At 43.9% G+C, this 16574-nt stretch overlaps 2 protein-coding genes across 2 annotated transcripts; both read left to right on the top strand.

Moving 5' to 3' along the window:
* Nucleotides 1-708: 708 nt before the first annotated feature.
* LOC131018398 (uncharacterized) lies at nt 709-4111 on the top strand. The gene is made up of 2 exons (XM_057947124.1): nt 709-854; nt 2455-4111. The coding sequence occupies exons 1-2, from the start codon at nt 709-711 to the stop codon at nt 4109-4111; spliced, it is 1803 nt and encodes a 600-aa protein (XP_057803107.1).
* Nucleotides 4112-7420: 3309 nt separating this feature from the next.
* Nucleotides 7421-7885, top strand: LOC131018397 (uncharacterized). The gene has a single exon (XM_057947123.1). It carries the CDS (start codon nt 7421-7423, stop codon nt 7883-7885), a length of 465 nt encoding a protein of 154 aa, XP_057803106.1.
* The last annotated feature ends 8689 nt before the right edge of the window (nt 7886-16574 follow it).

The raw sequence follows: 16574 nt of genomic DNA, 5'->3' as shown, positions 1-16574 counted from the left end.
CCAACAAAGGAAAATTCAAGAAGCATTTCAAAGAAAAGAAGGGAGGATCAGGGAAGAAGGAGGATGATGAGAAGGAAAACAAGAAATGCCACTACTGCAAGAAGCCAGGGCATATCAAGAAAGACTGCTACAGCTGGAAAAGAAAACAAGCTCAAAAAGGCTCATCAGACACTGCAGACCTTGCTGAAAATTACCAAGAAGCTGAAGCTTTAAACATCACATCTTCTAAAACTGAGAATAATTGGATATTAGATTCAGGGTGTTATTTCCATATGTGTCCTAACTTGAATTTGGTTTGTTGATTTGCAGATGAAGGACCTGGGATCTGTAGTTTTGGGAAACAACCAAGTCTGCCCTGTCAAAGGCATTGGTGTGATGAGCCCAGGTTTGTGCTCTGTTTTTGTGTTTGTTTTAAGTCTAGATCGAGTCTTTTTCCGTGTGTTTGTGTGGTTTGGTCGCCTGGGAGGGCATAGTTCAATGGCAGGAACCAACTTGCGGGGAAGAAGCCAAAGTGCCAGAGAAATGGAGTATCAGAGGATTCAAAGGGCCAGAGTAGAGGAGCGCCAGCGGAGTCAGCTTTACCAGAGGAATCAAAGGGCCAGAGGAGTCACAAAAGCCAGAGCGGAGACGATTCCTCTGGAAGCCAGAGCGGAGACAATTCCTCTGGAAGCCAGCGGGGAAGCGATTCCTCTGGATGCCAGAGCGGAGATGATTCATCTGGAAGCCAGAGTGGAGACAATTCCTCTGGAAGCCAGCGGGGAATCGATTCCTCTGGAAGCCAGAGCGGAGACAATTCCTCTGGAAGCCAGCGGGGAAGCGATTCATCTGGATGCCAGAGCGGAGACGATTCCTCTGTAAGCCAGCGGGGAAGTCATTCATCTGGAAGCCAGCGGGGAAGTCATTCCTCTGGACGCCAGAGCAGCCAAGTCAGCTGAGCAGAAGAATCCTCAGAACATTCCAGGGGTCGGAAACGCTGCCACCTCTCGTGAAAGAGGTATGCGCCAGAAGCAAAGGGATTGTGGAAGCAGGATTTTCCCTTATGTCCATAAGTACCGCACGAGAGCTGGCAGGCGAGAGAAAGAAGGAAGGAAAGGGAAGACAGAGGTGCAACAGACGAGTGAGGAAGAAGTGCAAGAGGGAGTCCGAGAAAGGCGGAAGGTGGTAGCTATCCAAAAGAGATCGATAAGGCCAAATCACAGCCTTATCCAAAAGGAAATATATCTTCATGAAGATTAGGTCTGAAAAAGGATACGCATCTCCATGCTTGCATGGATCCGGCCGCAAGTCATGGGCTGGGCCTTCAAACCCTAATGACTCCTATAAATACCCGAAGAGCTTCACAAGCCAAGGGTGCTGATTTTCCGTCTAGTTGTTCATCATTTGAGAGTCAGAGTTAGCCCAGGCTGTGGGCAATTTCCTAGTACTTTACCATTTTATGTTTTGCACGGCACTTTCGGCCGTAGGTACTTTCATTTTCATTTAAGTCATTTCAATTCCAGTTATGTTTTCTTTTATATCTTTTGCTTGTGTTATTTACGTTATGGTTGGCTAAGTTTATATTCTGATTTGGGGTAAGATGATCTAAGCATGAATGAATAAACTCGAGAGGTCTAATTTGGGCATAATAACTATATGAACATATTCCCGATACACTAGGTTTGATTCCAAAAAGACTTAAATAACTTGGTTAATTAATTGATCACTAGTTAACTAGGGAGTTTTGGTCACAAGTAATACTTTGGGTAAAAGGCGAGTTGCCATCGACCTCCAAAATAGTACAACTGGTGTTGGAGCCGTGACTGCTGTGAAATATCGGCGTAAGAGTCAAGTGGGTCTATCTAGTTCTTAAAGCATTCTGGGCAAAGCACAACTAGCGATAGGCCATCGCAGAGAGCGTGGATGTTGTCCGGGGTAGTTGATTTCCATTAGCTGACCCTTCTAAGGAATCATAAACTGAAAGGATAGATTGGGCAGGGGTTTGTTGTGTGCGTGACGAGTGACAATAGGGGCACAACAATTCTTATACCTATAACCACTGGTATGTGAATATAGTGATTAATCTTTGCACCAATGATCGAGTGTCAATTCATGTTTAGTGATTCGAACCCAAGTCAGAATTGTTTTATTATTTGATTTATCTACTTTGTTATTTCAGTTTAGATTGGATACCCGTTCTGCCCATAACCACGTTTTGGTCAGAACACTGCAGAAAACAAAACTTTTTAGTGACACCCTTTACAGGAGAAATTACTGCTCAATTCCCTGTGGATTCGACTCTGGACTTACCGCTAGCTAGTCTAGTTGTGGGCACAGGATTATTTTATTTGCACGAAGCTCAAACGACAGCTCCGTCAAATTGGCGCCGTTGCTGGGGAACTGAGAGCGCTAGTAATCTCTTTTGTGATTTTTTTTTGTGTGAGTTTTACCTTCACGTTTGTGCATGCGTTGTACCAGGAGTGCAGGTAACGAAGATCTTTTGTTCCACGAGGATATCGAAAGAATTGCTCGAGAGAACAACGCTGCTAGACGCAGGGCAGAACAAAAGGCACAAGCCAGAGAGAGACAGTTAGAAGCAGAGAGACAGAGAGCAGCGGAGAGAGAGATGGCAGAAAATCCAGAAGGGCAGAATGATAACGCCAACAAAACTCTTCGAGACATGATGTTTCCAAGCAACCTGAACCTCCGGCCCTCAGCCATAGTACTGCCGGAGATCACTGGAAATTGGGAGCTGAAGCATACTCTTATCCAGATCCTACCCAAACACAGTGATATGCCCGGAGAGGACCCTCAAAGACATCTCCAAGACTTTGAAATGGCATGTGGAACGGTGCGCACCGCTAGCCAAGCACTTGGCGAATACATCCGACTCCTCACTTTTCCGTTCTCTCTGTTAGAAGGAGCGAGGGAGTGGTTGTATGATTTACCCGAAGGAAGTATCCGAACATGGCAGAAGCTACAAAGCAAGTTTTTGGAGCGATACTTTCCAGCTGCCCGGATCCATAATCTGAGGACTCGAATAAGCAATATAAAGATGGGATCAGCAGAAGTTCTATATGAGTACTGGGGAAGGTTCAAGCAGATGCTGGCCAAATGCCCACAACACCAAATACCGGATCATGATCTTATTAGGTATTTCGTGGGAGGACTCCGGAGGCAAGATAGGCAATGGTTACACGCTGCATGTGGAGGATCGATCTTAAATAAATCCGCAGCGGAGGCTTTCAAGCTAATAGCCGACATGGCAGAGGAGTCGAGAGATGAGGAAGGAACTATAGTCAGGAACCCTCTGACGCCAGCCACCTCTGCCCAAGACGAAAAGTTGGATAAGCTGTGCAACATGTTCGAGAAGTTTATGACAAACCAAGGAGCATCCAATCAGGGAATTCCCAACATTCGGAAGCCTGTGAGGGCATGCCAACTCTGCATGGCAACTTCACATGCAACCGATGAATGTCCACAACTTTTCGAAGATGAAGAGCTTAATGCCATTGGACAACAGCCAGGAGGAAACAATGGAGGGCAGAACCAGAAACCTTTTGAGCCCTACAGACAGCAGTATAACAATCAAGGATGGAGGCAGCATGAGAACCTTAGGTACGGCAACAACCACTATTTGGGGCCAAACCAAGGGCAAACGAGTAACCCACCACAATACTCGCAACAACCTCAACAGGCAAGGAGATCCTCCTTATCAGAGCTAGTGCATCAAATGGCTCAGCAACAAGTGAAGTTCCAGAGTGAGACCGAAAAATTCATAATGGAGACAAGAGGAGGAATGCAGAATGTAAACTCCCAACTATCACATCTTGCCCAAGCAGTTGCCAGACTTGAAAGCAAACAAGGGACACTCCCGTCCCAAGTGGAGGTGAAGAAGGTGAATGCCATGATGCTCAGAGGAGGAAAGGAACTACCAGAAGTGGTGACAGAGAAAAAACGAGAAGAATCAGAGATTAACGAGCAAGTCGGAATGGGATCAGCAGATGAGGAAGAATTGGCCAGAGAGAAAGAGGCAAAGCGGAAGGCGATAGGAAAAGGAAAAGAGAAAGCAAACCAGACCGAGCCCATACTCCCTTTCCCAGGCAGAGCAGCCAAGGAACAAGAAAAAGAATAATTAACCGAGCTGGTCAAAATCTTCAAGAATGTGGAAGTCAATATGCCCCTTTTGGTCGCATTACGCTCTATGCCCAGATGTGCGAAATTTCTCAAAGAACTCTGCACTAGGAAAGTCAAATACACTGATGATGCAAAATTTCAAGTGGGAGAATCTGTATCCGCGGTCTTACAAAGAGATATGCCGATAAAGTGTGGAGATCCTGGGATGTTCTACATTCCTTGTGTGATCGGAACAATGAAAGTGGAGAAGGCGATGCTCGATTTGGGGGCATCCATCAACGTTATGCCCTTATCCATGTACCAGGACCTGGAGATAGGACCGCTGAAGCCCACCCGAGTGGTAATCCAACTGGCAGATCGATCAAGTGTCTACCCAGAGGGGATATTGGAAGACGTGCTGGTCAAAGTGGAGGAACTCATCTTTCCAGCGGATTTTTACATTCTCGACATGGGGAAGTCAAAAGCACGAGATCCTGTAATGCTTTTGGGAAGACCATTTCTAAAGACCGCCAGGACTCGTATAGATTGTGATACGGGCAAGCTGACATGTCAGTTCGAAGGAAAAACGGTGACCTTCGACATATACAATGCCATGAAGCATCCAGCTGATACAGAGATGGTGAGAAGTGTCGACATGATCGAGAAAGTTGTTGAGGAGGTTTTGCCTAGAGCAGCATTCAAGGAGCCATATGACATAATAATCCAGAATGCCATAACAGAGGAGGACCTGCAAGAGGAGCATTTGCAGGAAGCGGTGAAGGAACTAAATACGTGGAGCACAGAAGTCAACTACACTGAGGCACTGAAAATCCCAACCTTGAAGGAGGAAGACCGACTGGTACCTTCGATCCAAAGGGCACCCAAGCTAGAGCTGAAGTCTCTGCCCAAACACCTCAAGTATATCTTCTTGGGCGAGGATGACACTTTGCCTGTGATCATCAACTCAGAGTTGACACTTGAAAACGAGAACAGAGTCAAGATGACTTTGGGGAAATACAAGGAAGCAATTGGATGGACTCTAGCCGATATAAAGGGAATAAGCCCCACCGTATGCATGCACCACATATTGTTAGAGGAAGATGCAATTCCAGTCAGAGATCCCCAGAGGAAACTGAATCCAGCTATGAAGGAAGTAGTGATGAAAGAAATACTCAAGCTATTGGATTTGGGCATAATATACCCAGTATCCGATAGCAGGTGGGTAAGCCCAGTACACGTTGTACCCAAGAAGTCGGGCATACAAGTGGTGGAGAATGAATTCCGAGAATTGATTGCTACAAGGTTGCAAACCGGCTGGAGGGTGTGTATTGATTACCGCAAGCTCAACCAGAAGACAAGGAAGGATCACTTCCCTTTACCCTTTATCGATGAGATGCTGGAAAGACTTGCGGGGAATCAATATGTTTGCTTTCTAGATGGATACTCAGGCTACATGCAGATTTGGGTCGCAGAGGAGGACCAGGGCAAAACGACATTCACTTGCCCTTTTGGGACGTTTGCCTATCGGAGGATGCCATTTGGGCTATGCAACGCCCCAGGCACATTCCAAAGATGCATGATGAGCATATTCTCGGATCTCCTAGAGAATTGCATCGAAGTCTTCATGGATGATTTCACGGTGTATGGGAAAACTTTCGACTCGTGCTTAGACAATCTGGAAAAGGTACTGCAGAGGTGCGTGGACAAGAGCTTGGTGTTGAACTATGAGAAGTGCCACTTCATGGTCAGAGAAGGAATTGTGCTCGGACATGTGATATCAGGCAGAGGAATAGAGGTGGACAAAGCAAAAATTGAAATCATTGCCAAGCTACCATATCCAACTAACATTAAACAGCTACGAGGATTCCTTGGGCATGCTGGATTCTACAGAAGGTTCGTGAAGGACTTTGCAAAAATTGCCCAACCTATGACAAGGCTGCTACAAAATGAAGTGGAGTGGAATTTTGATGAGGATTGCAAGGAGGCGTTCCAGATCTTGAAGAACAATCTAATCTCCGCACCCATAATACAACCCCCTGACTGGGGAATGCCTTTCGAGATAATGTGCGACGCCAGTGGATATGCCATAGGGGCAGTTCTTGGGCAGAAGCGGGAAAAGGAGAGTCACGTCATCTATTATGCCTCGAAGACACTGAATGGAGCTCAAGTAAATTATTCCACGACAGAGAAGGAGATGTTGGCAGTGGTGTTCGCCTTTGAAAAATTCAGATCTTACCTGCTTGGAGGAAAGACCACAGTCTACACCGATCATGCGGCTCTGAAATACCTTCTGGCCAAGAAGGAATCTAAGCCCAGGCTGATTCGATGGGTTCTGCTACTACAAGAGTTCGACGTGGAGATAAAGGACAAAGCTGGAGCACAGAACCAAGTGGTTGATCACCTCAGTAGGATCGTGAGGAAGAAAGAAGGGGAACCAATCAAGGAGACGTTCCCGGATGAACAATTGTTCTATGCCCAGGGAAGAAGAGAAGATCCGTGGTACGCTGATTTGAGCAATTATCTCTGCTCTGGGTATGTACCCCCTGGGTATACTTTTGCCCAGAGGAAGAAATTGGCCAAAGATAGCAGAGAATACATATGGGACGAACCATACATGTGGAAGCAATGCGGAGATCAAATGCTTCGGAGATGTATTCCACAAGAGGAGCAAGGAAGCATCCTAGAATTCTGCCATTCGAAGGAGTGTGGGGGACACTTTGGGCATAAGAGGACTGCAGCTAAGGTTCTGGAGTGTGGTTTTTATTGGCCAACAATCTTTAAGGACAGCTACACCATCTGCAAGAATTGCCCACAATGCCAGCGAGAAGGGAACATAACCAGGAGGAATGAAATGCCCATGATGCCCATTATGCCCGTAGAGATCTTTGACATTTGGGGAATGGATTTCATGGGACCTCTTCCCAGCTCGAGAGGAAATTTGTACATCCTACTTTTGGTGGATTATGTCTCCAAATGGGTGGAGGCAAAAGCATCACCGACGAATGATTCAAAGGTAGTGGTGAAATTCTTGAAGACTAACATTTTTTGCAGGTTTGGTGTACCCAGAGCAATCATCAGCGACCAAGGATCTCATTTTTGCAATTTCTCGGTCGAAAACTTGTGCAAAAAGTATGGAGTCCAACATCGAGTTTCGACAGCCTATCACCCACAAGCCAATGGACAGGCCGAGCTTTCAAATCGCATAATCAAAACGATTTTGCAAAAGACCGTTGGCCCAACAGGGAAGGACTGGAGTCTCAAGTTGGAAGATGCCTTATGGGCATACCGGATTGCATATAAAACTCCATTCGGGATGTCGCCATATTGAATGGTGTATGGCAAGAGGTGTCATTTACCGGTGGAATTGGAGCACAAGGCGTTCTGGGCAGTGAACAAAGTAAACTATGATTGGGACAAAGCAGGGCAAGCAAGGAAGTTAGAGATTCAAGAGCTCGAAGAAATCAGGAGGGAGGCATATGACAATGCTGTACTCTACAAGGAAAGAATGAAAAAGAGCCATGATGCCTTGATCACAAGCAAGAAATTCAGCTATGGGCAAGAGGTCCTCCTGTACCAGACACGGTTCAAATTCACAAAAGGCAAGCTGAGTACAAAGTGGACCGGCCCATTCATGGTGAAAACCCAATTCCCAAATGGAGCCGTTGAGATCGAAAATCCAAAATCAGGGAAAGTGTTCAAGGTGAATGGACAAAGATTGAAGGCCTATTATGGGCATAAGCCCGACGCTGGGGAAGAAGTGGATCTCAACCCAGCCACAAGCACCTCGGATTAATTAGAAGGTACCACGTCATGCCCAGGATGATAAATAGGGCACTGGCCAGGAGGTAACCTGGTATTTCCGTTTAGTTTTATTCTTTACTTTTAGTTTGTTTCGTTTTTCGTTTTTTGTTTGCCTAGGAACCCGGTTATGCCCACAGCTGTGGGCGAGTTTTAGTTTCCCGCCTTCGCGGAAGTATGAAATTGTCTTGCAGAAACAGGGAAGGAGTTATGGGCAAAAGGATAGTCGATGGTAGAAGTAATGATTCCAGGGCAAAAGGGGGCTCTCGGGCAGAACGCGGCTGAAACCACCTGACGCACGTCACATCAAGTGACAGTTGTCAGCCTTATATCCCCCAAAAACCCTAAAAACCCCTACCACGACGTCATTCCCCTAACTAGCCAACTTTCCATAATCACCACCACCTTCCCGACCTTTCGAATACCAAAACCACCATCAGCCACCATGGTATCCACCAGACCCAAAAACAAACTTAGAGGAATACCCGACGGAACAAAAATCGACCTTACCGGAGAAAACCCCTCACTGTCAAAACCAAAAGCACTGAAGAAAACCCCACATAAAGAACCATTTCCGATGGAAACCACACCTACTCCCTCATCCAAAACCCCAGCGCTAACCGAGAGCCCCTCGCCGGTAGACGAACATGCAATCAAGCAACTCACGGTGGAAATCAACGTCCCTACTCTCAGCGACGTAGTTGAAGGAGAGAGCAAAGCGACACGGGACAAGGCGAAGGAAAGCAAGGGAGAGCCGTCCAAGAAAAGGCGCATCACAGCTGTCCAGAAGAGGAAGAAGCCGGCAGCCGAGAAATCGGCCACGCCAGCCAAAGAATCATCCACTGAAGGAAACGAACCATCTGGTTCGGCTGCAGAGAGCGAAGAACAGGGAGATTCCGGCGAGGAGCAAGAAGAAACTCCGGCAAAAAGGAGGAAGAAGGTGTTAGACCCAAACCCAATCCGAATGATAAAGGAAGAACCGGCGTCTACACCAAGGAGCAAGAAGATGGCGGAGAGAGGGATTGCTGTGCCCAAGATTCCGGATATGGACGCACTAAAACCCCTGGGCATAGTGGACAAGGTAAAGGAGTATTTCAACAACATCGGATGGAAGGCATTCTTGGATTGGCTAGGGCACGCTTACGAGGAGGTGGTGAGAGAAGTATTTGAATCAGTGCAGGTGGACATCAACCAAGCCTGTGGTCCTTTGGGCATGAGTTTCTCCATGAATGGGAAGATCAGAGACATGTCCGTGAATGAGCTCAACCAAAATCTTGGGATGATTAGGCTTAAGGATCTGCAGAAGAAGGACTACAAAGAGGCGAAGAGAGGAATCCCCACATTCACTGCACAGGAATGGGATGAAATGTGGGCAGAAATAGGAGATGGAGGCCAGTTCAGAACTCAGAAGGTTAAGGGGCACATGATTCGCGATTCAGCCCTGAGGGTTTGCCATCGCATTCTCTCGTACTCCCTCTTCGGCAAGCTCGACAGCGGAAATGCTATGACCAAGAAGGATCTCTACATCCTGTGGGCTATGCACAGCGGGGTGAGGCTAAATTTTGGGGCCTTTCTGATTGAGCACATCGATTCCATAATCAGCAAGCCAAATCAAAGGCTTTCCTGCATTCAATTCACCACTGCTTTTGCCAAGGTGAATGAAATTGAGATCGAAGAGGGGAACACCAAAGTTGAGCCAGAGAAGCTGAACATCGAAGCTCTGATCCGCATGAAAGATGTCAGAATGGATCGGGGTGTGCCAAAATTTATCAATCCTGATGAGAGGGAATGTTCAGCAGCCGAAGGCCAAAGCCCCGCTGTTAGAAAAGGGAAGGAAAAGATTGAGGAATCAGAGTCAGAGGATGAGGGGAGTCAGCTGGACAGGATTGAATCCATGATAGTGGAGACCCAAAAAGCACTGGCAGCAACCCAGAAGGCCCTTCTAGCCTTCTTCAAGCATCAAGGGTTCAGGTATCCGCCTGCACCTGCTCCTTGAATTATACCCTCCCTAGGATGTTAGTTTTTAGTTTGTTTTATTTTATTGTGTCTTTGTGTTTATGTTCTGTTAGTTCGTTTGAGTCTGTGCTTCTGTTGTTTGCCTGTTTAGTTTGTTTTTAGTTTGTGTTTTCCTTGACCCCTTCTACACACCCACTTTGCTCAAAGCAAAGTGTGTGTGTATGGGGGGCCAAGACGTCTGTTGTGGTTTTACCAGGTAATCCTTGTTCTCACACCCTTTGCCTTAAGGCAAAGTGTGTGAGTGGGAGGGAAGACCTGGTATCTTTTTATGTTTTAAAGTTTGTGTCAAGCATGCTGTACATTCGAGGTTTCTCAGTTTGTGATGATTTGAAAGTGCAATTTTGTGAGTGAGATTAAGCAAACTCTATGCCGTATGTAGTTGAGGACGATGGATAGGGAATTGGGCATACCTTGTGAGGATTTGAGCTTTTAAATTGTTACTTTATGCCAAAACAATTCTTTCTTTCATTGTGTGAATTTTGACATCTTGATTAAGGGGAATGCTAGAACTTGCCTTGATTCTTGGTCGAACCCTGTGTACACAGTCTAGGTGTATTGAATGATTTAGGCATTTTCTTTCTTTAAGCCCACTAAGCCAAACTGACCAACCCTACATCTATCACTTGCAACCATTTTGAGCTTAATAATTCTTTTGAATTCACTTATAATTTTGCCTAAATTTGAGCCATCCCGGTCAAAACTGAACTTAAGGGCAAAACAAAAAAAAGGGGAGAATGGTGTAATGGATCCTATGGGCAGGACTAGTGCAAAGAAAATGCAAAATGGGAAATCTAAATCCCAAAACAGAGAAAAGTCCAGAAAGTGAAAAAGAAATAAAAGGAAAAGGAAAGAGAAACAGAAAAAAAAAAAAGAGAGGAAGAATAAAGGGAAGAATGTGCTTAGGCCCGTAAGAATAGGCAAGGATCAAAAGAATTTGGGAAGTCAGATGCCCAGAATGAAGTTCAGTATGACCTTAGCCTCGTACCAAAAATCCTCACCTTATGCCTTAAGCCACATTACAACCCATGAAAGACCTAATGAGATGCACCTAGGACTTTGACTAAAGGGGAAGATATTAGAAGATAGGCAAGCTTATGGTCAGAACCCAATCAAGATGTCCGGAGTGTAAACACGAGCCTAAACACTTGAGAGAAAGAGTGAAATGGGAGGAACATCCTTATGCCCACAACCCGATCTTGACTCAACTGATGGCAATTTTGATTGTTTGATCCAGCTACTTGTTGTTTCTTTTGATCTTCATTTTACTGTTGAACTGAGAGAGTTTAGCATGCTGTGTGTTTTCGGTTTTTTTTTATGTTTTGTGTGCCTTTTTCGTTCGTGTCTGTTTCCTGGGCAAATTCATGCATGCACGCTTGAGGACAATCGTGTTTAAAGTGTGTGCGTCTGATGAGCCCAGGTTTGTGCTCTGTTTTTGTGTTTGTTTTAAGTCTAGCTCGAGTCTTTTTTCGTGTGTTTGTGTGGTTTGGTCGCCTGGGAGGGCATAGTTCAATGGCAGGAACCAACTTGCGAGGAAGAAGCCAAAGTGCCAGAGAAATGGAGTATCAGAGGATTCTAAGGGCCAGAGTAGAGGAGCGCCAGCGGAGTCAGCTTTACCAGAGGAATCAAAGGGCCAGGGGAGTCACAAAAGCCAGAGCGGAGACGATTCCTCTGGAAGCCAGAGCGGAGACAATTCCTCTGGAAGCCAGCGGGGAAGCGATTCCTCTGGATGCCAGAGCGGAGACGATTCCTCTGGAAGCCAGAGCGGAGACAATTCCTCTGGAAGCCAGCGGGGAAGCGATTCCTCTGGATGCCAGAGCGGAGACGATTCCTCTGGAAGCCAGAGCGGAGACAATTCCTCTAGAAGCCAGCGGGGAAGCGATTCCTCTAGAAGCCAGAGCGGAGACAATTCCTCTGGAAGCCAGCGGGGAAGCGATTCCTCTGGAAGCCAGCGGGGAGCGATTCCTCTGGATGCCAGAGCGGAGACGATTCCTCTGGAAGCCAGCGGGGAAGTCATTCCTCTGGAAGCCAGCGGGGAAGTCATTCCTCTGGACGCCAGAGCAGCCAAGTCAGCTGAGCAGAAGAATCCTCAGAACATTCCAGGGGTCGGAAACGCTGCCACCTCTCGTGAAAGAGGTATGCGCCAGAAGCAAAGGGATTGTGGAAGCAGGATTTTCCCTTATGTCCATAAGTACCGCACGAGAGCTGGCAGGCGAGAGAAAGAAGGAAGGAAAGGGAAGACAGAGGTGCAACAGACGAGTGAGAAAGAAGTGCAAGTGGGAGTCCGAGAAAGGCGGAAGGTGGTAGCTATCCAAAAGAGACCGATAAGGCCAAATCACAGCCTTATCCAAAAGGAAATATATCTTCATGAAGATTAGGTCTGAAAAAGGATACGCATCTCCATGCTTGCATGGATCCGGCCGCAAGTCATGGGCTGGGCCTTCAAACCCTAATGACTCCTATAAATACCCGAAGAGCTTCACAAGCCAAGGGTGCTGATTTTCCGTCTAGTTGTTCATCATTTGAGAGTCAGAGTTAGCCCAGGCTGTGGGCAATTTCCTAGTACTTTACCATTTTATGTTTTGCACGGCACTTTCGGCCGTAGGTACTTTCATTTTCATTTAAGTCATTTCAATTCCAGTTATGTTTTCTTTTATATCTTTTGCTTGTGTTATTTACGTTATGGTTGGCTAAGTTTATATTCTGATTTGGGGTAAGATGATCTAAGCATGAATGAATAAACTCGAGAGGTCTAATTTGGGCATAATAACTATATGAACATATTCCCGATACACTAGGTTTGATTCCAAAAAGACTTAAATAACTTGGTTAATTAATTGATCACTAGTTAACTAGGGAGTTTTGGTCACAAGTAATACTTTGGGTAAAAGGCGAGTTGCCATCGACCTCCAAAATAGTACAACTAGTGTTGGAGCCGTGACTGCTGTGAAATATCGGCGTAAGAGTCAAGTGGGTCTATCTAGTTCTTAAAGCATTCTGGGCAAAGCACAACTAGCGATAGGCCATCGCAGAGAGCGTGGATGTTGTCCGGGGTAGTTGATTTCCATTAGCTGACCCTTCTAAGGAATCATAAACTGAAAGGATAGATTGGGCAGGGGTTTGTTGTGTGCGTGACGAGTGACAATAGGGGCACAACAATTCTTATGCCTATAACCACTGGTATGTGAATATAGTGATTAATATTTGCACCAATGATCGAGTGTCAATTCATGTTTAGTGATTCGAACCCAAGTCAGAATTGTTTTGTTATTTGATTTATCTACTTTGTTATTTCAGTTTAGATTGGATACCCGTTCTGCCCATAACCACGTTTTGGTCAGAACACTGCAGAAAACAAAACTTTTTAGTGACACCCTTTACAGGAGAAATTACTGCTCAGTTCCCTGTGGATTCGACTCTGGACTTACCGCTAGCTAGTCTAGTTGTGGGCACAGGATTATTTTATTTGCACGAAGCTCAAACGACAGCTCCGTCATGGTGCAATCAAGTTAAAGCTACATGATAATTCTGTAAGGCTCCTAACTGAAGTTAGATATATTCCTAGTCTAAAAAGGAATTTGATATCCCTTGGATCACTACAAATGAAAGGTTATGAGTTTAAATCAGGTGTTAATGATATATATGTCTTAAAAGAAGATAAAATTGTTTTGAAAGGAACCAGAAAACATACTTTGTATCATTAAGTTGCTGAAACCATTGTTGGTGAGTCTGAAATTGCCTCTACTTGTGATATTGAATTGTGGCATGAAAGACTTGGGCATGTTAGTGAAAAAGGATTAATTGAACTAAAGAAACAAGGTATACTGATTTTATCTGCTGATGCGAAACTAAATAACTGTGATGCATGTGAATTAAGTAAAAGCAAGAAACTTCCATATCCTGTTGGTAAACATGTCTCATCTGCACCACTTCAATATGTTCATTGTGATTTGTGGGGCCCATCCAAAACCACCACTATAGGTGGTGGAGTATATTTCATGTCTCTAATAGATGATTTCTCTAGGAAAGTCTGGGTTTACATTTTAAAACACAAGTCTGATGCCTTTGATAAATTTGTTGAGTGGTGTAGTGCTGTTGAGAATGAAAAGGGATGTAAGTTGAAATGCTTAAGGACTGATAATGGCTTAGAATTCACCTCTGAAAAATTTCAAGAATATTGTAAAGGAAGGGGAATAAAAAGACATAAATCAGTACCTGGAAATCCCCAACAGAATGGGGTTGTAGAGAGAATGAATAGAACTCTCATTGAGAGAGTTAGGTGTATGCTCTCTAGCTCAGGTTTGCCACCAAAATTTTGGGGAGAAGCAGTCACCACTGTTGCTTATCTTATAAATAGATGCCCTTCTAGTGCTATTGATTTTAAAACTCCTGAAGAACTGTGGACTGGTAGGGCTGCTGATTACTCAAACTTGAGAAAATTTGGATGCTTAGGATATATGCATGTTAGGCAGAATAAGTTGGAACCCCGAGCATTAAGATGTGTTATGGTGGGACATCTAACAGGGGTTAAAGGGTATAGACTCTAGTGCATAGAATCTGGAAAGGGGAAACTTCTAGTCAGTAGAGATGTAGTGTTTAAAGAAAACATAATGCCTCTAAAAGAGCAATCTACTACTGAGTATACTAGTAAAGGAGTTGAAATAAACACTGATAAAACTAGTGATAACACACCTATTAATGATGAAATGTCTAGAGTATCAGAAGTGACAGGTATAAAACAGGAGGAAGATGATCAACACAAGGATAATACTGAGGATCTCAATGATTATCATCTAGCTCGTGACAGAGCTAGGAGAATTACCAGACCTCCAGCCAGATACTCTGAAGCAGATCAAGTTAGCTTTGCTTTCTCAGTAGCTGAAGAGGTAAATTACAGAGAGCCTAAGTCTTATAAAGAAGCAATTCAGTGCTCTAAAAGCAAGCAATTGATCAAAGCTATGGATGAGGAAATAGAGTCTTTATTGAAAAATAAGACTTGGATCTTGGTGGACAGACCCAAGAACCAGAAATGTGTAACATGTAGATGGTTATACAAGAAAAAGGTGGAGGTTCATAATGGTGCAGAGATAATCAGGTATAAAGCTAGGTTAGTTGCTAGAGGTTTCTCTCAGCAAGAAGGTATAGATTTTAATGAAATCTTTTCTCCTGTTGTTAAAGACTGTTCTATTAGACTTATACTTGCCCTAACTGCACACCTAGATTTAGAATTGCAACAGATGGATGTTAAAACAGCTTTTCTAAATGGTGAGTTAGAAGAAACTATATACATGAATCAACCAGAGGGATTTGAAGTAGCTGGCTGTGAAGGTCAGGTATGTCTCTTGAAAAAGTCTTTGTATGGACTGAAGCAAAGTCCAAGACAGTGGAATAAAAGGTTTGATGAATTCATGATAAGTATAGGTTTCAAGAGAACATTGCATGATAGATGGTATACTTGAAAGAGGTTGTTAAGTCTGTGGTAGTTTACTTACTCTTGTATGTTGATGATATGCTTATTGCTAGTAGTTTTAGTACTGAAATTGATAAAGTAAAGCAATCACTGAGTGCTGAATTTGATATGAAAGATCTAGGGACTGCTAGAAGAATTCTTGGTATGGATATCAAGAGAGATAGGAAAAATATGAAACTTATGCTTGTTCAATCTGATTACTTGAAGAAAGTATTGTTAAAATTCAATATGAATGAAGCAAAAGTTGCTCAGGTCCCTATAGCTCACTGGTCACTATTATTATAGCAACAAATACCGCAACTAATACGGTGCAATTGTAGCAAATAATCAGTAACCGAGTATCGTATCCACGGGGACTATTATGACGAATCACCTTAAGTAATCCTAACTAAACCCTAGTAATATTCAGGTAAACGAAAGATTTGATTGATTAACTAAAACGCTAATAACGATAATTAAAATCACGTAGGAAATATCAAATATAAAAAACAATTGATCCTAGGGTAGTAAATTCATTAACTAAATCTACGTAATTAATCTATTAATCCTATGTACCAATTTAATCCAGTTATGATGAGAGATCACTTAATTAATCAATTACTCTCGCTAGAGCAGCAACGATCGTAGATTAGTAAATTCTCTATCTCCGTTAGGTCTCAAGAAAATCTACTAACTCCCAATAGCTCCTAAGAATAGCTCCCTATGATCCACCTATCTCCGCTAGGTCTCAAGGTTAAAATCATATCATACATTCCTGAATCCGCTAAACAGTTATCTCCGCTAGGTCTCAAACCGAATAGCTACACATGCAAACTATTGATCAGATAATTCACAAGAAATTAAGCACCAGGAATTATGAATCATAAACTGGAAGGCACAAAGGTATTAACAAATTAATCACATAAATTCAATCAACTATTTACAAACCCTAGAATCAGCTAAAGGAAACTAGCTAGACATAGTAAAATAAAACATAAATATGATTAAAAAGAACGCAATTGTAAAAACGAATTATATAAAAACCGAATAAAAACTGAAGTAGCGGCTTGAATCTTCAATCTTGATCCAAGCCTTGAAAACTGGAAAACAATAAAACTAACTCAAGCTATAAAACTAAAATATGAATGCTAGGGTTCGGGTTCCGATATGGTATATCTAGATAGGTCAAAAGAGGACCTATTTATAGATTTCAGATTTCCTA

Source organism: Salvia miltiorrhiza, chromosome 3, assembly GCF_028751815.1.
Source record: "Salvia miltiorrhiza cultivar Shanhuang (shh) chromosome 3, IMPLAD_Smil_shh, whole genome shotgun sequence".
NCBI lineage: Eukaryota > Viridiplantae > Streptophyta > Magnoliopsida > Lamiales > Lamiaceae > Salvia > Salvia miltiorrhiza.
The sequence above is the reverse complement of the archived record's forward strand: the minus strand, read 5'-3'. Positions and strand labels throughout refer to the sequence as shown.

Coding starts and splice junctions, on each gene's coding strand:
- LOC131018398 (XM_057947124.1), top strand. CDS start 709: ATGATTCATCTGGAAGCCAGAGTGGAGACAATTCCTCTGGAAGCCAGC. Junction 855..2,454: donor AGAGCGGAGACGATTCCTCT/GTAAGCCAGCGG, acceptor GCGTTGTACCAG/GAGTGCAGGTAACGAAGATC.
- LOC131018397 (XM_057947123.1), top strand. CDS start 7,421: ATGGTGTATGGCAAGAGGTGTCATTTACCGGTGGAATTGGAGCACAAG.